The sequence below is a fragment of the Anguilla rostrata genome, chromosome 4 (genome assembly GCF_018555375.3).
Source record: "Anguilla rostrata isolate EN2019 chromosome 4, ASM1855537v3, whole genome shotgun sequence".
Lineage (NCBI taxonomy): Eukaryota > Metazoa > Chordata > Actinopteri > Anguilliformes > Anguillidae > Anguilla > Anguilla rostrata.
The window spans coordinates 47,065,652-47,090,821 of record NC_057936.1 but is presented as its reverse complement, the minus strand read 5'-3'; the positions used below and the strand labels follow the sequence as shown (position 1 = coordinate 47,090,821).

At 40.9% G+C, this 25,170-nt stretch overlaps 1 protein-coding gene and 1 long non-coding RNA gene across 2 annotated transcripts in view; one reads left to right on the top strand and one right to left on the bottom strand.

Annotated features, from left to right (window-relative positions):
- Nucleotides 1-1,401: 1,401 nt before the first annotated feature.
- The window catches only part of si:ch211-285f17.1 (sickle tail protein homolog), a 170,390-nt gene continuing 146,621 nt past the window's right edge, over nt 1,402-25,170 (top strand). Inside the window, exon 1 of the mRNA XM_064332795.1 lies at nt 1,402-1,820. Coding sequence (XP_064188865.1) covers nt 1,748-1,820 — 73 coding nt within the window. The 5' untranslated portion in view covers nt 1,402-1,747. The remainder of the gene's footprint in view (nt 1,821-25,170) is intronic.
- On the bottom strand, nt 19,237-23,843 carry LOC135253477 (uncharacterized). The gene is made up of 2 exons (XR_010329628.1): nt 23,000-23,843; nt 19,237-21,865 (listed from the first exon to the last, which is right to left on the bottom strand). It is a non-coding gene; the product is annotated as an uncharacterized LOC135253477 (long non-coding RNA).

Here is a 25,170-nt window from a genome sequence, read left to right as displayed (position 1 = left end):
GTAGCTCAGGGAATCTGCACAAAAGATAATGTGTGTAAATTTCTATATGGAGAGTACAAGTGCACAGTTAACTTCTGGAAACTTGTCAAGTCTGACATCAGAACTGCATGTTAGTTTTGGTAGATTCACTCCCTAAAGACTCACGCAAGTAGCCGACTCAAGAACATCTCCTGCTTCTCTTAATCTTGGTATTAACTATGTGGCTGGGGACATGGTATCAAAGATGTAGCTGTGGATGTAGCATTGAGCCTGGCACAACACTGCTAGTTCACTCCTGTGAGCTGGTAGTGCTGTGTCTTCCTCAGTTTTGCATCCCACTGTCGCACAGACATTTGGGTCCATCTAACATAAACACAAGTATATGATCTGTAATACATCATACACCCAAACTGACACTGATGTTTTTTTTTCTGATATAGCTGCCTATATATGCCCCATGTGACAGTTGTGTAGCTTTTTCTGTAAGTAAAATAGGTCTATCTATTCTGATATAATTAAAATAGCATATTATTTCTCTGATAAGGTGTCTCCAATATACTGATGTACTGCAAATGTTCAATATGACAGTGATACAACTTTTACATATCTATGAAACATCTATCCTAATGTTCAGTATATTCAAATTTGACATGGCATTATCTATTCTGATATGATATGATGCATCCAGTCTGAAAGTGACATATTTTTAATGCAACACAAAATATCTTCTGTTATATGTTGTAACCAAATATCAGATTTTTTGTCGCGCCTCCCATTCTCCAGCTGCATAGGACGCTTGTCTTTTGTCTTGCAGCCAAAAAAAAAAAAAAAAAAAAAAAAACATTGCCACATTGTCAAAGAAAACGAAGATAGTAACGTAAAATTCTGAAGGCTGTTGTAACCCTCGAATGTCACTGAGATACAGGCATAGACCGTATAAAGATGAATACAGGTCGTAAGCTTCTTATAAAAAAGATTCATCCACATCGTTTTGAAATGGTGCTTATCTAAGTTTATGAAATAAGCATTCGGCAAGTGTGAATTTCTGACTATCGAATTATAAATAAGATGAAAATTAGTACATTGTTTAAGCTTAAGAATTCGCCGTGTTATGTAATATTTAGCAACGGTCTGTGTCTGTTTTTTTATTTATTTTTTAAATGTATATTATTATAAAACAAAATTGTCGACACTTCTTAGTAAAGATTAATAAAAATGAAACTTTACAGCATTTCCCAAGAGACCAATATCTACCTGTCCTGCATCGTTGTTTCACGTGCATGGAAAGACACGTCAGTTACATGGGCAGATAAATTACAATAATTATCATCACTCGCAAGGGAGCATTGGTTTTAAAATGCAGTGACGTAATGCCTGCAGTCATGTGAATATTGAAGTTCTTTCCTCGACACACACAACCGCTTCTCTTTCAGTACTGACTCGGTCACCCCCCCAAAATGCGAGGTCCCGTTCAAACTGAGCCACCACTCTGTCAGGTGAGACTGGAGACGCTGTTTCCGGAGCATAGACTGAACAGCTAGAGTACTGCAGTATTGGCATTCACCGCAACTACTCGGACAGAAATAGTAAGGAGGGGGAAACGACATACAGCGGATAGCCACCTACATGTGTGTCGGTGCGAAGGAAAGCGCCTTCTGAACGCGGCTGTTTATAATCTGTAGTTTTTGGACACTTTGAGAAAACTGCGCAAAGGGTGACCACGCGCGGTGCGACCCTGCCCGTGAGGTAAAAGGTGCTGAAATTGAAGATGTCAGGACACCGGGTGCAGTTTGCAGACCTACCGCCTCAAAGCGATCGAAAAGGGAGCCCGAAATTAAACAGTAAGAACTTCGTTTTTTGTTTCTGCTTGTTATTCAAATGCTTGTCCATCCTGACCTTGGAGAAATCTTATATGCTTCACTCTTTCAGTCGGCTTTTTACCATTTAAACGACGCATTTTTGTTAAATGAGTATTTTTGTTTAATTTTGAATAGCTAACCAACCCTCATCCAAGATATCGAAATAAAATGAATATACCAATGGTGCAAAGTGTTTAACCCTTCGAGTTCCTGCATAGATAGTTTAGCAAAAGGGGTCGTATCAAGACTTTTACAACCTGTTTAATTCAAGCAATAGCTCCACGCTTTTAATTCAAAGTGTGTGTTTTGTGTGTTAGATATAGCATAGTTACTGTCTGACGAAACCTGTTGATTCTTTGGTAGTATGCTATCAGTTTACAGACTAACAGCACTGTATTTTCTGACGGGATTAAGCATCCCCTGATTTCCTTTTTGGTTTGATATACATGCAATACAGTAGTTTCCTTAAAATAAATAAATATATAAACAAATAAATAAACCTTATGTGTTAACTTGACATAATTGCTGGAACGACACACCGGATTCTTGTAGGTTTGCCCTTCTCAAAGATTGATTAGCCGATTGGCATTTGAAGCTTTAATAATTATGCTTCTATGAAAGTGAAATGGTGAGACCGTGATAGTTCTGCATGGGTTTTTGCCAGTTTGGTTGTACTTCCAAGGTCTGCCAAGACATTACTGTGAGAAAGGCTGATCTTTAAAACGCTTCACCAGAGTAACTAATTTGCTGCAAGATTTCCCTACACATAAGGGCGTCTGGACCTATACCTCATGGCTGTGAGGGCAATGTGTTCAAGGCCACTAGAATTCCAGTAATGAACACTGTATCATTTATGGTAATGGCAAAGCTGACTTTTCTGTTCAGTTTAGAAAAAAAAAAACCGAGTTGTAATACCACTCTTGAGTCTTGCAGGATTTAATATATTTAAACTGTGGAAATGCAACCAGGGCTGTGGCATAGAGTATTATCTAGTAACTTTTTGATAAACCTCAAATCAATCTAGTGGAGTTGTCCTTGCTTAGTGTGTAGTAAAATGTTCAGTGTCAAATCTACAGTGTACATATGCTTCCTGTTGGATTGTGCAGCTCTGTTAGAGTTGAATTAACTCTAGGCATGTCACTGTGTGGATGTCCTGCATGCGTAGTTAATGTTTGGGTCTTCCAGTGACCCACATGAGCCCTGTCCATCAAGGCATCCTCTCCTGGTGTCTTATTTTTCACCACCAATCATCTGTCCCTGTCTGGGCTTCCTATTATGGTAACAATAGTATACCGTTATTGTTTGATTCTAAAGTTATCTTTATGTGTATGCATTGTTTCCCTAGTTTTGAAGTAATGGCACATTACCCTCAATGTCATTTAAAAATTGTAAAAAAAATATATATATATTTTAAAAAATCTTTTTTTTTTTACACATTTTAAGTAATTATTGATGTCATTTCTCATAACTCAAATTCCCATGTGACTAAATAATACAAGCATAATGTTGCTTTTATAAACTAAAAAAAGCATTCCTGAGTTTTATCATTTTCAGGACACGCAAGGTTTTAGGTCACACAGAACTCCAGTATTATGTTGTGATACCTGCTCGTGGACTGCAAGGGCTTTACTTCTTGTATCCATTATTTATGACACGGCGCCCTCAAGGTAATGTGCAATAGCACATGTTCTGGAGCAGAGCTAATGTTATGCCCACGTTTTAGAAGGGCACTTTTAACATTCCTATTGCAAGGCCATCCTTGGTATTTATCTGGTGGCTAGGCTGCTGTGGGGATATTTTACGTCACGTCAGTGTGAGAGTAGAAGGAAAGCGCTAGGGTGTCTCAGGCTCCATAGCACCCTGTAGAATTGAGGCCTAAGTGACTGTGCTTGATCATGCACAGTGATGTACGTGCTTTGTTCCTGTACAGGGTTCTTCTGCGAATGGTGAACTGCCCATTTCCAGCCTATTTCCCTATTTATGAATGAGAATAACTGATACTTTGTGTGACCATTTTGGAGGCTTTGCAGTGAGTACAGATTTGATTCTCTTTTTGGCCATTACTGTTAAACCCAGATGACACATGAACACATCAATGAAGCAGCATGAAATAGAAGCACTATGAACACATTGCCTAACGTGGTTGAATCAGTGAGACCAAACCGTATGCTGTGTGATGGAAAATCTCACACTCAGTATGGAGGCACTGTAATGGATGGTACTGCCAGCCAGCACGCTTCGTTATTTAACATGGTCACATCTGTACACCCTTACCCTGAGAACAGCATCAAACACTAGAGGGGTTTTTCAGGTGAAAACGGTTGTATCTGCAGGACAGCAGGCTTTTTCAATAAACACCAGCTTTAGCAGTGATCACACAAACACGACGGCGGTATTTGGCTTCTGCAGTTTGCAAGCCATGGTTCAAAGCCGTTGTGCTCTGTGAGCTTTGAGTCATTGCATTATTCTGTCATTTATTTGCTTAGCAGACACTTACCCAGAGGACTGAAAGTGTGACATGATAAGCATCCCATAAAGCACCAGCGCCGTGGGATATTTATTAGATCATCTGAGGTGAACTTTACTTAGTGTTTCACCTTGGTTTAAAATCAGACGCTCGGGACGGGAGGTTTGAGCACTGTTGCGCACTGTTGCCCCCTTGTAGTCTGATCAGTAACTGGCTCAAATGAGCCCAACAGCTGTGGTCCAAATCCAGGCTCCTCAGCTCTAACCCTACTGGACTGCACTGTTGTTTTCGTTTTCATCTTCAAATCAGTAACCAGGGGTTGCTGAGTGGCTCATTTGGTTAAGGCACCACGGTGTGAATCAGCCCCTCTGACTCGGATCAAAACCGGACCGTGCCATTGCCGACTGTGGCCAGTAGCTCCATAGGTGGCGCACAGCTGGTGATTGAATTGCCCAGGTTTGGGAGGGTTCAGTTAGTTAGGGGCATGTGTGTCTTCACTCTCTAGTGTGCAGGTGGACTGCGTGCCAAAGCTGCATATCAGTGGTCTATCACTGACTCAGCTCTGTGTGAGCTTAGCTGTCAGCAGCAGAATGAAAAGAAGCAGGCTGGTGACACCACATGTTTCATAGGAGAGCTGTGGGTGTCTACATTCTCCCTAACCACCAGTGGGGTTTGTACATGAACGTGGCTGTGGTTGCAAATGTTTGGATATTCTATATTAGGGCGGGAATTGGTGCGAATTGGACATGTTCAGCACCATGTAGGACATACATTTTTATTGTTTTATTTTTAAAAATCAGAAACCAGTTTAGACCCAAGAAGCCAGACGAGGTGTGTTAATAGTGTAATCGGCTGCTTTAATTGATAAATTAAGTGATAAGTGACATTAAAAACCAGCAGACCTTTCAGCTCTCCTGGACCTGGTCCAAATTATAAACTGAATCAGTTTATTGGAGCTGCAACCAGTGAAAAGCCTGTTCATCTGCTTTACTGAATGAAATAACCAAGCGCTAGCAAGCCACATATTGACCTACTAGTTACCAGTATACCAGAATGTGTAAAAAATGTTTGTTGGAAATACTGCAGTGGTATGCTGCAATGGCGCTATCCCCTTTGTTGTAAATATGTGCTCAGTAAATGAACCTATCTGTGCTTCATGATCCCATTATTGCAAAGGTTAACGATCTTCAGGTCTTGGCAGAATAGCTGACTGAGGGTGACAATAGTTTTATATCTATGGTATAGATATAGATTTGTACATAGATAGATATTGGGAATTTTGAGATTGGTATGCTTGAGTGCTCCACCATTTTTGAGCACTCACACACACTTTCACACACACACACTCACAAACATGCACACGCACACACACACACTCTCACACACACGCACACACACACACGCACACAAACACACACACACACACACACACACACACTGACAAACTCTCACACACACACGCATGCACACACACACATACACACACACGCACGCAAACACACACACACACACACACACACACACACTCACAGAAACACACACACACACGCACGCACAGACACATGCAATCACACACACAAACATTATGTTAACATTAAATTCATACATGCATTTTTTTACCTGCCACATTGAACTTTAACAAGGCTCTAACATTTTATTTTGAAATACTCAATTATTTAAATTCAAGCATAATTTCTAAAAGTTCAAAAAATATCAGACCCTATAGCAGAATTTTAGGCAGCCATTTAATGCAACATCCATCAAGAAGGTAACTTGTCACATCAATTCTCATACAACAATGGGTTGGCTGAAAAAGGCAGAGGCTTTCATTACATTATTTTACATTCATTAAGTTGCTGTTTGCTTAGGAGGCACAGTCATGCCTGGGGGTTAACTTCACTTCCTGCCAGCCAGGCGTCTTCATAACATGGATGGATCACAATAAAGTTTTTTTATTTAAAATCAACAAATGAGGGACAACAACTACAAGCAAAGCCGAGCCTACCACACAGGCGAGACTCATCCACTGTTAAAGCAAGCAACCTCTCTCAGACTTTGAAAAGGTTTTTTTGCCATGTGAATTTAGCCAGAGCATCAGTGGCCTAGACAGCCCAACTTGCTGATGTTACGCAAGGAATGTGTGTCTATGCAAGTAATATAAAAGAAATGGTGTCTCAGCGTGGAATTCTAAAGGAAACACATCATCAACCACACTACACATAAGTGCATATAACTCAGTGATATTTCCAGTGTTAATTTAACTCTAAAAGAGAACATATGAGTCCAACTGGGACCATATGTACTCTGTAAGAGTTGACGTAACACTGAAAATTTTACTGTGTACTCCAGGATTGTGCATTAATTGGAAGTGTAAGGCATAACAGTTGAGCAACCATATATCAATTGGCCAGAATTTTCAACCTGAGACAAGAAAAGCCAGTTTAATCATTACATTACAATCTTATACCTAAACAATAAATAAAGTGGTGACCCAGCTCCTTATTACGTGACTTTATATTTGTGTTTTCATTTTCATTTGCCTGCCTGTTAGTAGCAGAACATAAAATGACATATACGAATCATGAAAAATATTTTACTCATTCCATGGGAATCCATGGGACTTTGATAATATGGATCTTTAAGCCATATCCCCCTAAGGCCAGTTCATTTTTGTCCCCTTTAGGAGACATGAGGCTCTGGTCTTCATCTCAAGAACCGTATATTCTGCTATGATGAAAACCTACACTCCAAGGGGAATTCAATAAAAATAAAATACATTACATTTGCATTATATCATAAAATAAAAATAAAAACAGTATTCTGCCCGGTCTCAGGGGCATAGGTCACTGCCACATATCTCAGTAATGCTACCTATGCCCACAATGCAACTGATCCTTAACCACCATTACAAATGACACCATGTATCTAATCAGTATTGAATGGTGGTAGAACTGCAAATTGATTTTAAAATGAGAAAAAAAGTTTACAGTCAGTAAAGTTCAGTGCCATTTCACAAACACATGCCCCTGGTTAGCCTCAATGAAGATAATCACATCACATTTTAAGGGAAAGTAGAGAACATCTGATCCCTTTCACCACAATGATGTCAGTAGGTCAGGAAAGCTGCTTTTTCATGGCCAAAAAAGGCTATATTAGGACAATCTGAGGGGGGGCTACATAATGGTAGTCCCATGGGAAATGTTAGTGAGTCTATCAGCTGGCCTGTTTAATCTGATTAAAACAGTACTTCAGGAAGGACACCACTACTCCCTCAAACATTTTGGCCATTACGACTGTGTGAGGGCAAATTGTAGGCCTTGGTTTAAGCGGCCAGCACTCAGTGAGACAAACAACATCAGCCTATCCTCAGGACTGTTCTTAGGGAGGGGTGGACTGTTTTTCTCCTAATAAACAGGGCCATGTCTTTCTTCTTTTCTCTTGAAGTGACTACTCTCCACTGGCTCATCTGTGCACTTCACTGACATGTGTTCTCTTGCCACCCTGAGCTAAAGGTCTTGTGGTCTATTACAGTTGCTGTGCTAATCTTTCATGACAGGAGATATTTAGCTGTTTTGCACTGGAGTATGATTCTTTCCAATAATGCATGTGACACCATACAGTTTAGTAATAATTGCCTTTCTCAAACACTCAAACTCTCACACTTTCAATTTCTTTTACATCACTATTTTAGATAACTAAGGTGGGCGGCACGGTGGTGCAGTGGATAGCACTGTTGCCTCACAGCAAGAAGGTTGTGGTTTTGAATCTCGGCTTAGGGCCTTTCTGTGTGGAGTTTGCATGTTCTCCCCGTGTCCGCGTGGGTTTCCTCCCACTGTCCAAAGACATGCAGGTAGGCCGATTGGAGACCATAAATTGCCCGTAGGTATGAGTGAGTCAGTGAATGGTGTGTGTGCCCTGCGATAGATTGGCGGCCTGTCCAGGGTGTATTCCTGCCACTTGGCCAATGCAGGCTGGGATAGGCTCCAGCATCCCCATGACCCTGCTCAGGATAAGCGGGTATAGATAATGGATAGATGGAGATAATTAAGGTGGTAGTAATGTTTTTTTTTTTTTTTCAGAAGCAGTTCCTGTGATGAAATTGTAATATTGACTGTCCTCATGAGACACTTGAATGAAAAGTGATTTAGTTGTTGTTTAGTTACTATGCATATTAGCCACCATATTAAATAAGCATAATGTTTTGTGGAGTGATGTTATATAGGAGGAAATACTCCACACTTGCAACTATGCCAGATGTAGGCTTGATTGATTTTTATATCACAATGGCCCTGTAGCCATGTAGTCATCTAAAATACTGTTAGTATTGACTAGAGAAGCCTTGTTGCTGGGTACTTGCTGTATTGAAAATCTTTAACACTCTGTAATTAAACACATACTTACATGATCCCATTACAATAGTTATTACATAGCACTTACATATGCAGTTACAGAGGTACAAGGCACACACACACCTTCACAAATTCACACATGTATACACCAATGCACACATAAAAACATGAACAGTTACTTGCTCTCATAAATTCCTATGCACATAAACAATGGCATAAACCCTGCCCTACACACACATGCACACACACACACACGCACAGGCACACATACACACACCAGTACATACACATGCACATGGACGTGCACATGTACGCACATGGGCACGCATACGCACGTATGAACACAGACCCGCACACCCTGCCTCACATATACATAAACTCACAAATAAATGCACATGTACTTAAATATGCACACACCAGTGACCTGGAAAGACAATTAGATCTCCACAGCTCTAAGAAACTGAAGAGGCCCTCTTCTGGCTCAGTAATCACATGAGCTGTAGTGCGTGTGTTCGTGAGTGTATGTGTGCAGTTGTGTGTGTGTGTGTGTGTGTGTGTGTAAAGTGTGTTTGCACATGTGTGTGTGTGCATGCATGTGTGTGTTTGTGTGTGTGTGTGTGTGTGTCTGTCTGTCTGTCTGTGCTTTTGGGTCTGTGTATTGGTGTACATATGTGTGAATGCCTCCTATGTGGCCAAATGTTCCTGTGCATGCTTTATGTGGCGACAGCACTGCTGTGTGGGACTGACACAATATGCATTCCTGCATGTCTCTGCTGATCCTCTCTGTGAGGTCAGAGGTCAGATGATATGAAAGTCATGTGACTCCACAATCCATACATCTCGCTCTGCTGCTTGACATAGGAGAAGCTGTATTCTGCTTCACGCTTGAAGGCACCTCATTGTCTTGCCTGGGGATAAATTTTAATGATATTAAATATATGTACCTCCTTTATTTTTGTGTTAAAATTTTATTGAAAAATACTCTACTCCAGAATGTCCCTTTTGTTAAAAAAGAGTCCCTAAAATTCATGGATTTTAGATTGTATATAACCAATTTACATAAATAGTAAAAACAAAAAAAATAAATAATACATCTGTTTGTATTGCAATAGCAGTGTGCACAAGAATGCCCTGTCCTGAAATCTGCAATGCTAAAACAATCCAACAACACTGAAGGCCATTGTTCATGTAGTAATTATCAAATGATTCCTTTGTTTGTTTTATTCAGTTCTCCTCTCATATTCCTTGGCTGCTTGTGAGTGTAATCATGTGATTCTGGGGTTTTGCTGAAGCTCATAACTGTACGACTGCTTTTGAGAACCGCGGCCCGGAGGGTAGGCTAAAGAGAATGGCTCTCTTTCAGAGTCTGCCGTAAAGGCATGATCATGCCAACTCCCTGGGATGCGTTTTACCTCCTGATGCAGAATGATTGAGTTACGCATTTCACTGCAAGGTCACACACTTGCTCTCTCTATTTCCACGTTCATTTAAAGGTGTTAATGGGGCGGTTTTGCAGATCATGAAGTTATTTTTGATCATATGCCTTTTGTCATGGCATATACTGTATAGACATTCTTTTTTTTTCCAAATGTTTTCTTTAATTGAACATATTAACAAAATGAAGAACTCAGATAAATAGTAGCATTGGGAAAGTACAAACAGTTTTGCATTATTTAAAAGCTGAACTGAATCCCTTATTCTCACTAATCCATTAGTTCATAAATATGTGTATATGAAACTGTTACCAAATGCATTATTAAACATGTTTCTGATGTGGACAGTGACTACATCCCTGCTGGATGGAGATTAAGGGGAAGGAAAGTCAGACATAAAATATTATGTTCAAAATCCAGTCCTACTCTTTATAGTTACAATGTTATTTCAGCTTGAAATTAAAGCAAGATGCCATCTAGGTAAAAAAGCAACACTTCCTTCCATGTTTTACTCTTAGCTAAGGCCAAACCGCAAGGCTTTAGGATTGAATTCCATCCTTCCTGTCCCTATCAGTGGATATGTTAACATTTATGTGCCCACCTCCGGTTTGTTTCTCTTAAAATGGGCGTTCATCTAACTCAGTTATAGGTTTGTGTAAATGTGCTAACCGCCGATCACGATCAAAAATTCAAAGGTGGATATTTGAGGTGTGTGAGATGCTCTTCTTTGAGGGCGGTTTTCTGGTGAAAGTGCAGTTGATTACATCGGGTGGGCTGTGGGCAGCAAGAGCAAGTTGCCTTGCCATAAATAGCAGCCCTCTTAAATGTTAAACAGCTGTTCTCACATCGGTTTTTAAAGTAAATCCCTTCAGGGCACTTAAGCTACAACTTCTGAGACAATGCTTTTTATGAAGGATCATCTACCCACAGAATAACACATGTTCCTGTTTTGTTAGTGATGACTAGGGCAGAGTTTGAAGATAAAAGTTGGGTGCCCTTGGGTTGTTGCTTCAAGGAAAAATGCTGTGATTATATTAGTGGGGATATTGTGAAATGCAAGGCCATAGGACACGCCAAGAAATGTGATCCACTGTTTTAAGTTTATCCCACTTGGGCGTGTACGAGTTTGTGTGTGCGTGTGTGTGTGCGTGCTTGTGTGTGTGTGCGTGTGTGCATGCATGTGTGTGTGTGTTTGTGTGATGTCTTTGCCATGAGCATTTTGACTAGTGTGCCTCGGATTTAAGATTTTGAATGTCGAATAGCATCAGTTAAACAAAATCTCAGTCATTAATAGAAATGTTATTAATGTGTTCAAACATTTTCATAAAACTTACATCCTACTCTCCAGTTGGTTTCTAACTGGATTTTAATTATCAACAGTTCTGCTAACCTTGTTCCTTTTGAAGTGTGATTTTCAGCAATCCTAGTAATCATAGTGTAACACTGTAATGTTGGAGCATGGATGATGACCTACTTTACTTATGAATAAAATAAAAGTGTGGCTTCCACTGCAATATGTGTGGCATCCTGGGCAAGGCCGGCAGATCTGAAATTCCAGATTTCCCCAGCTGAGCACATAGTGCAAGGCAGACGTACAGCTCACGGCAAAGCCATTTTTAATCACTTGGCTATGCTGCTGATGTGATAGACTGGGATAAACTGCTTGGCCATGACCAGCTAGCAATTCAAGACGCTGGGTGTTGACTCATACGTTTTAGAATGTTTCAGCGCTGAGCAAGTCAGAGCACTCTCTGGTGAGCTTATTCTGCATTTGGGAAAGGGTGTGGGGTTATTCTTATTTTGTGCTGGGCTAGGATGCTGTGGTTGAGGGCCTGGTTTTGTCTTTTATTTTGTTAAATTACCAGATGGTTGAAAGTTTAATTTAATTGAATTCCCAGGGGGTATTTTGTGGTGTTGTGACAAAGACACTTTTCTAAAGAAAATATTTTCACGTGAATTTCTCAAGGGTTCGGAAGCTCACACTGGGCACAGGTAAAATATCTTTAAATGAGGTCTGATTTTATTTAACTTTTTTTCCATATTTCCTGCCACCGGTGATTTACAGGCATTTGTGTTTCGAGTTACTCTTCCAACAAAGGAAACAGCTCTTTGGCTGTTGGTTTATTGCTTCCTTAAAGTCCTGCTTTGTTGTGTTTTTTTCCCTCTCCACAAATATTTCATTTTGAATCCAGAGGATTATGGACAGACTAAACATTCAAACCGTTCTTACAGTATTATTCCTGAAGGATATTTCATTTTCAAGAAATGCTAAATTTAAACCAGCTTCTCATAAAAGCCACCAATTACATGTATGGCGAGAAGAAAATGTTCAGATAGATTAGTGTATTAGTATGTTCGCAAAGTCATTCTGGTACTGTGCAATATTGCGGAACTGTTGGATTTTCAGTGTGGTTGTGAATTTTTTACAGTGGTAACATTCTGGAAGTTTCTCCATGTGGCATTACCAAAATAAACTTGGTGTGAGACTGGTTTCTCAGGAATGTGGTGTGGTATGTATGGGTGATCATTGCATTTTGCATGCGTGATTAGGGAATGTTAACATAAACTTGAAATGGGGAAATCTTTGTGAGTAGTGCTGCTGATCTTCAAACTCTGCTAGCCATATACCATTAAAGCGGTCTGTGAGTATCGCAGTTACCCCACTGAAAAATGTTGCCTATATTTCTCTTGACGTTGTAAACTACTGGTGGACCACACCTTCTGCTCTAACAAAACATAAAGTCTGTTTCAAAATGAAAATTCTATGTGCAAATGGAGGAATTTTCTACTGTTTCCAAGCAACAGGGGTGCTTTTGGCGTGTCGGATGATGAAGGAGTTGAGCGTCAGTATGCTCATGCGTGTTAAACAGATCAGGTGACCTTGGGTGTGTTAGATAACTCCAGCGCCCCATTCCAACCCCCCCTCTAGCATTGTGGGGCAGTGGGAGAAGGTCAAGCGAAAGCAGATGTGGCTTTCTGGATGTCATATTTCTTCAGTTGCACTTACAGCTGGCAAAAAAGACAAGGATTTGTAGTTCCATATTCCAAGTGATGCAAGCCTACTGCCTCCCCCTGTCCTTACACACAGTGGGATTCAAAATGACACAATACGCAGCTCACTCTGAACTTCACAGGGCATCACCCTAGTGTCCAGACTGACTTTGAGAAATGATGCTAACAGTTCATATTGGTCACGTAGTAGAGGCAGAGACAATGTGGATTGTCAAGACTTGATACGGTATTAAAACCTAACTAGTCTGTATGTAATCAGAGCATTTGGTACAATTTAGTCAGGAAAATGGCGAACATTGTTGGGCCTGTTCTCATCATTATGTTATGTTATGTCATGGTTCCTACTGGTAATCCTCAGCCATTGCTAACTCCAGTTTAGATTGCGTTGAGATGGAATTAGATACAATGAACAGCTGCACTTTGCCCCGTTCAACATTGCACACAGCTGAAACCCCTGGACCATTTTCCCATTTGTAGATGAAGTGACTTTAGAATGAGTTACATTACATTACATTACATTACATTACATGCATTTGGCATTTTGTCGCTCTTATCCAGAGCGACGTACAACAAAGTGTATAACCATAACCAGGAACAAGTATGACGAAACCCCTAGAGAGAAGTACCGGTCCAAGTACAGGGAACAACCGCATAGTTCAACTTGGACCCTATTGAATCATCATACCGTGTGTCACAGGGAAATCAACTCAAGAACTCACTCAAATCAAAGTGCATTGTACTGTTTGTAGTGTTCAACTAAAGAAATGTTCCTTAATGTACTTTGTGTTATTAAAAAAATGTATAGGCCTGCAATATGTTCATTGTTGTGTATTTATTGTCGTGACTCATGTTAAAATGTGTTGCTGGCCCGTGCTTGAAGCATTCTGTAATATTCTCCCTGTGCAGCTTGTAGCGCTAATGATCCATGGCCTAGCCCTCATGACATTGCTATTGAGGGTTTTTTGGAATGAAATTGCTTTCTGCACAGATGAATGAAAAGTCAAATAGCTTCCCTTTGAAGCTTCTGAAGAGGTCGTGTTCAAAAGAGCATCACAAATAGGTAATACAGAACGATGGAGCTGCGCTCGGATCTGAGCAAGAGCAGTCAGCATCGCCACACTGTCGTTACTCTTCAGCTAACAGTCCTGCTACTCATTGACAAGCTGTTATGGGCCCTTCCACTGCCTTCCTCATTATACCTCCTGTCTTTTATTAGCAGAGTACATGTGTAGCGTTGTGAATGAAATCAAAAGAAGCAGACACTGGATTAGCATTCATCTGCCAATTCAGTCAAGGACATTTAAAATGTGGTGTACATGCTTTGATTTTTGTAAAAATAAAAAATAAATAAAAAGATTCAGAAATATAAAACCTGGCTGGCTCTTACATATCAGCTGGGTACTGTACGGCAATGCAGCTGATGTTAATTTTGAATAAATTATAAGAAATCGATTAACACATGGTGATGCAGGTGGAGAGTCAAACTTTTCAAAACAGATTAAGGGCAATTTTAATCTTTGTCATAATTCACACAAAAGTCCAACGTTTCTTGAATTTCTCCAATTGTGGTAGAATTTACTGGAGCAGTAGTCTGAATCTGCATGTGTCCTGCCAAAACACAGTTTCACAGTAAAGCCTGCTGGTACCTTTGTATTGTAATGTTAATTCATATGGTCAGTGGGTATATTTAGTAGTCAATTGGTTGTACCATTGGATGCAAACTGTATAGCATCTGATCAAACTCAACATCATAGCAGTTTATGGTATACATCAATGCCATAATTGTACTCATAAGTAAGTCCTGCTATCAGAATTGAAAATCCTGGTATTAAATTTCATCCACAAATTTCATTTCCATGCTTGTGTATTTCCTCGCACCTGAAGCTTGGTGGCTTCTATCCATTCACTGGGTCCCACTTGGGGTAACTTACACTTCTTTCAGTCTGTACTGAAAAACAGTTGGTAGCCTGGACTGCAAAAGTTTTTGTTATAGTTATTTTTTAGTTTTGAGATATTCCTTGTGGAAATATTACAATTCCTAGGAAGGTGGTGCAATCCTGATTATTTGGAATATTACAGCGAGTTCTCTCAGAGGTTGGGGGTTGAGTATAGTCTTTGGTTGTTTCGGGCGTTGGGGCATTCTGCTGTGAAGGCTGACTAAAGGGAGACAGCCTGCAGGGATGAGGTAACTTATGGGGTTGACATTGGTCTGTGCATTAAAGCAAGGATGGTTTCAATATTAGCGCAGGGTTGCTCACAAACCTCCTGTGGGTCTCGCAAGAATGAGATTCCAAACAAAATGGAAGAGCAAACAGACATAAAACAATTCTACCAGCAAACAAGCAATAATCGGTCTGAGCAAACAAATATGTAAACAAACAGTGGAATGGGTCATTGGGGAGTCTCAGCTGAATGCATGGAGAGCAGAAAAAAGAGCTGAAAAGAAGTTCTGGCTGACTCCAACCTGAGTTATGCCTGGTGGGCTTTTTTATGAGATGCAAGTTTATCAGATCATCCTCTCATGGATCAATATTATTTTCAGTTGAGAGGCTTAACCAATGCAAAGCATGAAATTGTTAATATGAACGGATATGGCATATTTGGTGGAGCAGTTATATCTTTGGAGCAGTATGTAATGTATCTGCCCTCTGTTAATTGTTGTAGGCCGCTTGTGTCAGTGTGATAAATGTAAGGTTGGGAAGTGGAGCATGTGTGGGAGTGGAGGCTGGGAATGGAAACAGTCTGGCAGTCAGATGGAACAGGGAAAGCAAAAATGCTGAGGTTCTCTGAAAGTCCTCCTAAACACTAGAGTTCTACAGAGTTCACACTGCATCTCAGTGTGTCAAGAACGGGCACAAGCAAAGGCGCACGCTTACACACAGGCGTGTGCACACGTACACGCACACATACGCGTAAACACACACACATACACACACACGCATGCACACACACACACACGCACACACATGTACACACACATACGCACAAACACACACACACACGTGTGTGCACGCACACATTCGTGCTGACAGTGTCTGGAGTCACATTGAGGATAATTGTTAGAGCAAATCTAGCTCAAAGTTCTTACACAGCAGAAATGGCAGAGCACATGTAACATATATTATCTGCCTATTTTTGATTCTTTTTACATTATGTTGTAGTTGCCACAAGCATGATACTGTTGAGTCCATTTGTGCTCATTTAAAAGTGAAAGCAAAATAAAAGAGTACAAAATATATTGTTGCTTGGTCTTCATTCTATGTCATGGCTATGATAGGCTTTTGTGTATACTTCAGGCAAAGAATATGCAAATTCACAATTAATGAAAAATATGGAATGAAGACAGAATGTGAAAAGAAACAGTAAATATGGAAGTTCTGGTGTTTAGTTTGATTGTCCTCTCTATGAATCTTGAGCACAGCACTGTAATTTTCTAATCCCATTAAGGCCACAATAGTCCATAAAATTACAGCGTGCCATGCAGCTGACGGAAGAGTTGAAGGCTTTTCGCATTAATTGCTTTAAGAGCAAGGAGATCCTTTGATCCACTTGAGGAACCTGATATGCAAACAGTGGGCTGTGTGTGTTATTAAAAATCCCACCCCAGACTAGGTGCTTTAGAAGCATCAGGGGGATCAAGTGGAGTAACCACAGGAACAGTACTGTTTTAGTCAAGACTTGCTGTTTCAGTGGAGAGACCCATAGCATCTATTTATCAGTGGTAATTGCATGAACAGCAGTTCTTGACACAGGGCCTTATTGGCCATATTGATCTTTTCACACAATGGCCTGGATTTAATCAACATTTTGCTCAACTATAAGTGGCAGTTGAGGAGAACTGTTGATTAAATATAGGCCTATATTTAGCATTTAGCTTGATTTGATTCATGCACCTGGGCAGTGAATTATTATGAAAGATCTTTTGTTGGCTCTGCTCTGTCTATGTTGTTTGGTAACATCAAGTAGACAGCTAGGCCTGTTTTGGAGTATGACGAACCCCTGGTTTGACTCGCACGAGATAACCAGCTTAACATTTGAGGTGTGAATAGTCACAACCGCAAAGTTTTCACCATATGAGATATCTCCAGCCTGACCCATAACAGGACAGCTGTAAATCTCAGCTATGATGTACAGCACTGAACATTCTTAGCTACAATGTATGGTGCTCAGCATCCTTAACTATAATGTACGGCAGTGAGCATTCTTAGCTATAATGTACAATAATTAGTATTCTTAGCTATAATGCGAAATAATGAGTGTTCTCAGCTATAACGTACTGTGTGCCCCTTTATGTGCATACAGTATCAAACATGCACAGGTGTAATGTTCATTACCTTATTTAGGCATGCATCAACTGGAGTTCACAGTCATAATGCACAGTACTCCTGTATTTGTGCATTTAAAGTACCACACTCACTCACTCTTTTTTGACATTGTAGCCCTGCTTAGCTCTCTCCAGCGGATGAGTTTTAATGTCATTTCTTAATCTCTGGTCCATGGTGACATGCTAACTGTCTCAGTATGGCTATCTAATCTGCCATCAGTTTAATGGCTGGATAAAATGTTTTCTTTGCGCCTCGGATAACATGAGAATTCATGAAATGGTGGCCATACATTCTTCTTTATGGTGCTGCATATTGGTATGTAAGGATACAGTATACGTGCAATCCATTCTTTTTCTCCTCTTTTATTTATCTCCTTCCCTGTAAATAGAAGCATACTCTGCACAGTGGAGAGAATAAAGACACATTAGAATTAGAATATTGTTTCTGCAGAAGCAGTTTATTGTTTCTTCAGCTTTCAAAAGGCACTTCCAAAGACTGCTTATAGCTTGGCTTACTTGAAACAATGGAGTCAATGTGATAAACACTTTGAGCTTTCTTTGCCTCTTCTCTGGGAAATTGTCATTTGTTTTTTTCTGCTCGGCACTATTCAACTTTTGTGAAACTTGCATTAAATAGTCAATTGTAATAAATATTTTGTATGTTTGTTACTGTCGCAAACAATGAGTAAGTGATTGAGAAGAAACCTTACCCGAGTAGTTTAGCTTTCTCTTGGGTTTACTTGAAAGAACAAAGAACATCTCTCAGGCAGGCCCTGAGTTCTTTAACACTGTGTGCTGCGTTATGACAGCATTTACATGCTCGGAATTGTGTAGATGAGTTGATGCTCCAGTTTCAATACGCATATAAAAATGGAATCGAGCCAACATCGACATACTCATTCCACTGATTTTACACATAAGGCCTCAATTATTTGTGTCACGTCCACACTGTGGATCGCCGAAGTTGTGTTCTGTTACACGACACTTTCTCCAGACTCGGTATGTGGTGGTTAATCTCTGTCAGACAACAACGGGCCATAGGTGGATGAGAGGGGGATACTTAACAAGTGAAAGTAATTAGGTCAAAAAGCAGCACAAACATGGCCTTTTTTCGCTAGTTCACTCTTTTCAGTAATTAGCACCAAACCCTGTGCACTCTTGACAGGATGAAGCGGTGCTCTGGAGCACAAATTGCTGTTATTGTGACTAGACATCAAATTATGTGTTTTTCGCACTGCTGTCTGCACAGTAGTTTTCTCTGTATTCCATCAGTGTGCTGCTCAGTAATATGCTATTTGGCCATTTTGGTTATTGGCCATAATTAAGTCATTTTTCATTCAAGGGCAGAGCAGCAAGGGCAAATTTGACAAAGTCTCCAGCGCAGGCAAATAGTCACATTGTTGCCTCACATTACAGAATTCCCTCAAGTGGAGAGAGCTTTTTTTCCTGAGTCTTTCATCCGTCTCGATGGGGGAACTTTTTGTGACTTCAAGTCAACTGTCACCGAAGAAGATGATAAACAAACAAAGAAAGATCATCGTTTTTTATTCTTCATTGTGGGGCCTGGGGATACCGAAGAATCATATCCTTGGCAGAATGTGTCACACCCAACAAAATCCCATGAAAGTGAGAACATGAAAAGGAGTGAAAATATCAGAAGAGATAGATGACTCGCAGTATTGCAGTGTCGTGCTTGCGAAGTGTGTTGTGCAGAGTTTCTAGTGAGTTTGCCATGCTATCTACGTAATGCGCTAATTGCTTTTTTTTATTTTTTATTTGCATGTGCAGTAACAAGAGCCAGTTATGCTGAATGTCTTTTCAGGAAGCTTTATTTCTCAGACTTCATTCTGTCAAGGCATTTATTTTAAAAAAAACTGTATTCGAAGCATGCAGTTTATTTCAGCTCTGGAAAGCCTTCCTCTACATTTTATTCAGTCATTTCTTGCTGTTGACATTTACAGAATAGTTCTTTTTTTGTCATTTTCAATTACAGTGCAGAGTACAAAGATGTGCTCACTAAATGCCGCTGGGCAAGCATATGCCAGATTTTTTTTTTCTACAAATGGCACTCAAGAATATCATGTATCATTATGAGCTTGTGGTCACATTGGGATCCTTGCAAATGCAAAGACGACATACAACAACTATATTCATCATTGCTGATTACGAAACAAAATTTTCCATAATGTATTTCATCCTGGGGACAATATAACGAGAGCAACCTTTGCATGAAACCAGACTTAGTCTGGAAGACAGGGGACTGCGCCTCTGTGTGCTGATGCGAGCCCTGAGCCGGGCTCGCGGCGCGTGATAAACGCTCGGGGTCCGAGGGCCGGAGCGCCCTCCTCCTGCCCTTCTAAAGGACGGCTCTCCCCGCTGAGCCCAGACGAGGACTCACTCCCGGCCTGATGCTATCGCACTCAATTCTGCTGATAGACTCTTTTCTCCTGGCGCATTCCGGAGCGCTAAGAGTGCCTATCGGAGCGTAGTGTGCCCGCCTCATTCCGCTGCATTAATGCGGCTTTCGCAGCGTGCTAATCCCCCCCCGAGGCGGTCCCGGCACACCCTGCGCATTGACGTCAGCACACCTGCATGTCCGTGGGACACTTCTCATTGAGTCCTGATCAGTTTTGATCAGTTTACCTTATAGGACTGTGATTTTTTTTCTCTCAGCATCCTCCTCGTTATTCAATGCGAACAATATTATTGCTTGTCAATTGTCTCCTGTCGGTGTGCATGGGATTTGTGGATCGTCTGCGGTCTGTTATTTCGCTACAGGGCTTATTTCATCAGCATCGTCTTACCTGTATTTAAGCGTAAGGAAATTGAAAGCAGATGGATGTCTAGCCGTGAGTGTCCTTGGAGTGATTTGTTGGGGTCGGGTCTCTCCTCTTCCTGGATGGAGGTGTGTAATGTTTGCCTAATGCTTTGCCTGCTATCAAAGTGATGGGAAGTTCTCCCCTTGTCTTTCCCTCTGGGCTTGCAATTTCACTTTAAAGCCTGTCAAAGCTCCCCTGATGGAAGCTGTATTTTTGTCTTCAAGGTTCACCTCCTGGTTAAGTTTAAACAGAACATGACTACGTCTCATTAAGCCGCTGCCTTGGTCAGGCCTCTTTGGCTGCCTTTGCTCTGTCATCAAGGTTTGTTAACCAATGAAGGAAGAGAACAGGTGTCTTCTTCTCTGCAGTGTGCTGAAGCACTGGTGGCTGGCAGCAAAGCTAAGTTTTCAAAGGAGCCAAACTTTCAAATGACTTTTGGTGACCGTGTTTCACAGCTGTGAAAAGAGAGCGAGAGGTGGGAAAGAGAGAGTGAGGGAAAAAGCACGGGCTAAAAAAAACCCATGTATTTCAATAGCAGTTGAGTTCCTGAGGAATCTAAAGGCCCCTATTTAATGGGAGTTGAGCTTTAGACTTTGATGTTCCTCGTTCACTCTTAATAAAGTGCAGGCATGTGACAGTTTAGTCTAAACTCAAGCCAGAAGGCCAAACTGAGAGAGACCTTTGCAGCTCGGCTTTTAAGACGTACTCCCAAAGTGCCACTGGTCCTCCCTCCCCGCCCTCTCTTTAATCACAGCCTCCACTCCCAGGTTCCCATAGAGAGTTCATCAGTTCACTACTGAGGCTTTGGGGCGAGTGATCAACCCTCTGCCGCTCTCTCTCTGAACTCCGGGGTCTCCTCCTCCCCAGCGGCTTGGGTAGTGGGGAAGGCGAGGAATCCCCGCTCGCCCCGGGGGAGCCCTGAAACTCAACGCCTGCGTGCGCGCGGCGCCCCGAGGGCTTGCGAAAGGCAACTGTGAACCCAGTGGAATTTTCACATTTTGACCCTAGGATTTCAAAACCCGGCCTGAGTGTAGTGTGCGCGGTCATCAGGCCCTCACCGAGGACACAGCGCTCGTCTGTCGATGTTTCCGTCGCGACGCTTAAAAAAACCCCCCGCTAACTGCTCGTTGTTTTCTGGGCAGTCAGTTTTAATCAACTCTAAAGAGGGGTCAATAGGGTGTTATGAAGTGACTCTGTGTGTCTGAGGGAGCACACATCCGCTCATCAGTCACTTCCTGTCTCTGACAGGAGAGCTCAGGCCCTAAGGATCTGCTTGACTTCTGTCAAGGGGGGAAGTTGCACCCTTGTCACCCCCTGTCCTGCAGGACTTAGAACATGAGCACTGCACTGATAAATGACTGTTACTCTTCCACTCAAACTCCCCACAGCAAAGATAATGGAGACAAGTGTGCGACAAGAGCCAAATTCTGGTTGTCACATTTTCAGGCTTGTGTATTATTCGATGGTTTTACGGGCATCGAGTGATGTTCTGTTATGCCATAAAATAAAGGAGAAGGTGTTTGGATGCACCGGGCCTATCCTGGACTGGCTTTTCTGATGAATTGCAGACCTGCTCCCGTCCTCTAGCTCCTCTGCCAGAGATCAGGCCAAGCAGAATGGTATCTGTGGAGATGATGAAAAGAACTGCATTATTAAGGACTGAGGTACCTGAGCTTTCCCATATAAAGAGAATATTGTGATTGATATATGATTTTTTTTAAAGTATAATTTCAATGTGAAGATTTATTATGCATGGATGTGTACAAAATGCAATGTGTCTTTGAAACACGAGGCAGTTTCAATAAAATTCACTCTTATTTGCTTTGACCTTTATGGAATTACTGAATTTTACTTGAATTAATTTTACTGCATGTGTTTAATAGTAATGGTGAATAAATATCATAATAAATTAATGATCATCCTTATGATCCTTTATTACTCACAACTACTGCTTCTAAAGGAAAGATTAGACCTTTTGTGTATGATTTTGTGTTTTTTTTAGGCCAGCAAAGATTGACACAGTGGATTGTTTCACACTTTGTCAAAGCTGTAGCAAAGCGCACATTGAAGGAATTTGGACTTGCTCCCCAAGGACAGGCAGAGATAGGTCCTTCAGTGGCCTTGCGGGAGTGGTTTGGAATGTGAGTGGGGTGTGTGTATTAAGGCTGTCAAAAGTGCCATGAAATTGAGTTTGAATATTAGCTTTTGTAATTAGTTAGAGTTTGAATATATTCGAATATCATTTGCCTATAATTCACACAAATAAGCCGCTTATTGTCGGGCGCAATATGCACGTGACGCTCCATCTAAACTCGACTACGCGTTATTTTGCACGAGCGGGCAGTTCACCGAGGACATCGGTGAACTTTAATAATAGGTTAGGCTACTAGATCTGGGGCCTCACTTACAAAAAGTATTTTAGATCAACTGTGTGCCGCGTGCAGAGAAAATCACGTCAAAGTAGTGATTTTAAAAATTTCAACATGACTCCATTTGACCGTGAAAATGGTCGTTGCTCTACGTCAGGTCTTCACTTGACTTATGCACGCAAGTTCATTTTATAAATGAGCCCCCTGCAGTTTCTATAGCCTAATACGCAAGTGAATAAAGCACTTTCAGGTGGATGTAATTTGCCACACATCGGCATTTATTAATCATCGGGAAATGATTGTTTATAGGAAATCCCTGTTTATTTCTTAACACAACAAATATTCAAACAGCTAATACCTGTAGCCTAAAACAACATAAATTACTTACTCTGTTTAGTTTGTTTAACTTCTTTCATCATCCAATTTTATCAAAATCTTCAGAAAAGAAAGGAAACATAGCCTGCCATGGGAACATTATTTAGCCTAAATTGTTAGCTGACCAGATCTGTTGAACGAAGTGGAAAAAGAGACTGGCTCGCGAGGCTAGCTGACCAGTAACGTTAGGTGTCAATAGAGCTGAAAGTATCACTGGAGGTTATTGGCAAGGAAAACCAGACGATCCACTTGCCCTGGGTCCAGGGAAGAACGTTTTTTGTTGACAGAGGAAGTAACGTTAGCACAGGAAATGAACTTTGCGTGCATGAACATGATTCGCCCCATGAAATTAAAGCCTGCATGTTAACTTTGCGTGCATGCACATGATTCGCCGCATGAAATTAAATCCTGCATGTTAATTACAATACGCGGGATCCAAAACTAATATTCGAATGCTCAAATTTTGGTTCGAACCTTAAAAAAAGAAAGATTTTCGAATAGTTTTCCAACTTCAAATATTTTTTCTGACAGCCCTAGTGTGTATCATCCAAGCCAACATTTGCCCCTCTGCACCTGAGACACCAGGGCTGTTTTCTAAAGATTGTTGAATCGTTTACCATTATTGCAGTACCGCAGCCAAATATACTTCCCTTTCAAAGCGTGAATGTTTCTTGCTCTTTATCTACATCAATTGAATGGGGCTGATTGTGTTGAGAGCTGGCTCTTTGCTCAAAAGGAAAGCTACTTTGGGAAATAAAAAAGGCGCAGCTCGCAAATAATGGTCCGGTAACAATTTTACTTCACTTATTTTCCCCACAGGAACAGAACGTGGATGATATCAATGGCATTGCTCATTCATAATAACTACAGTTGTGTCCATAGAGGAAAAATAGGGCTCTGAAACTAATATAAATTCAATTATGTGACCATGTATTGTATCACCATTCTCAGGTTGTTTTTTGAGCATGGATACTTCCCTTGTGTGCTTCGGTCATGCTGTGTTACATCTGCAGAGAGTAATCTCAGGACCTGGGTCAGTTTAACAGCTCAGAATTATCAGGCCAATGCTTTCTCTTGAAATGTTTTTAAGTATATGATAAGTATGCATGTCCATGCAGAAATGCATACACGTGCATTCTGATAAGTATGCATATGCATACTGTAATGCATACACATGCATTCTGATAAGTATACACTTGCGTACAGTAATCAGTGGTTTGCATGTGATATCAGTGTTACCAGTTCTGTGCGTCACTGTCACTCTTGATATCATTCGCAGTGAATGGTATTGATATAAAGTGATTTAAAAATGTAGTGATTTTACAAACTGTAATCTTTTTTTTATTTCTCACCTGTTTAGCCCATATGTGGTATGTCAGATTTCAAGACTTGAATTATGCCTTTGAATAGTACAAGCCAGTTTGAATTAACACGTGTTGACATAGGCCGCCCTATAAGATTCACCCTTTCAGTTTGACTTTGGAAATGCTCTGGACTGTAAATCTACAATCTTTAATCTGACTGCAATCTGTGTGAGTCATCATACTGCTGTCGGTCACCTCTCTTACTTAGAAAATGACAGCACATTAGATTGGTAGATTGGTGTGTTAGACTTTTGACAGTGTAACCAGGGGAAACCCATTATCTACTTTGATCTGCTCTGTCAATATATGCTCCACTACGGTCGAATCAATCTTTTCGCAATAATTAAATTCTCTCCTTGTGGGGTCAGCTTTAATTTCTGGATGAAAAATATTGTGCGTAATTGATGCTGTTTTTTATTCACACAATCTCCCATTAATTGTGTTTGTTTGAGGATCAGTCTTGGAGGATATTCTGTAATGATCAGTCAAGCCAATCCAAGGACCCACAGTCTGCAATGAGCAATGAGTTATAGGCCATTTAGACAAACAAAACAAGCGCACTCCAGTTCTGTAATTAGCTAGTCCGGTTACACCCCATCCTCTGGCCGAGAGGAATTTAAATCATATGACCTGATTCTTTCTAACTTCCCAAGCTTTAATTTGATCTTCCACATACTTATTTCCAGTGCCTTCAACCTCTCTTCCTTTCTCGGTGTCTCTGTCTTAGTCCCTCTCTGTAACCTCATTAAGCCAACAAGCTACCAGGGACAACTGTTTATTGTTGTAAGTACAAATGATTTATTTCCATGCGGTGAGCAGG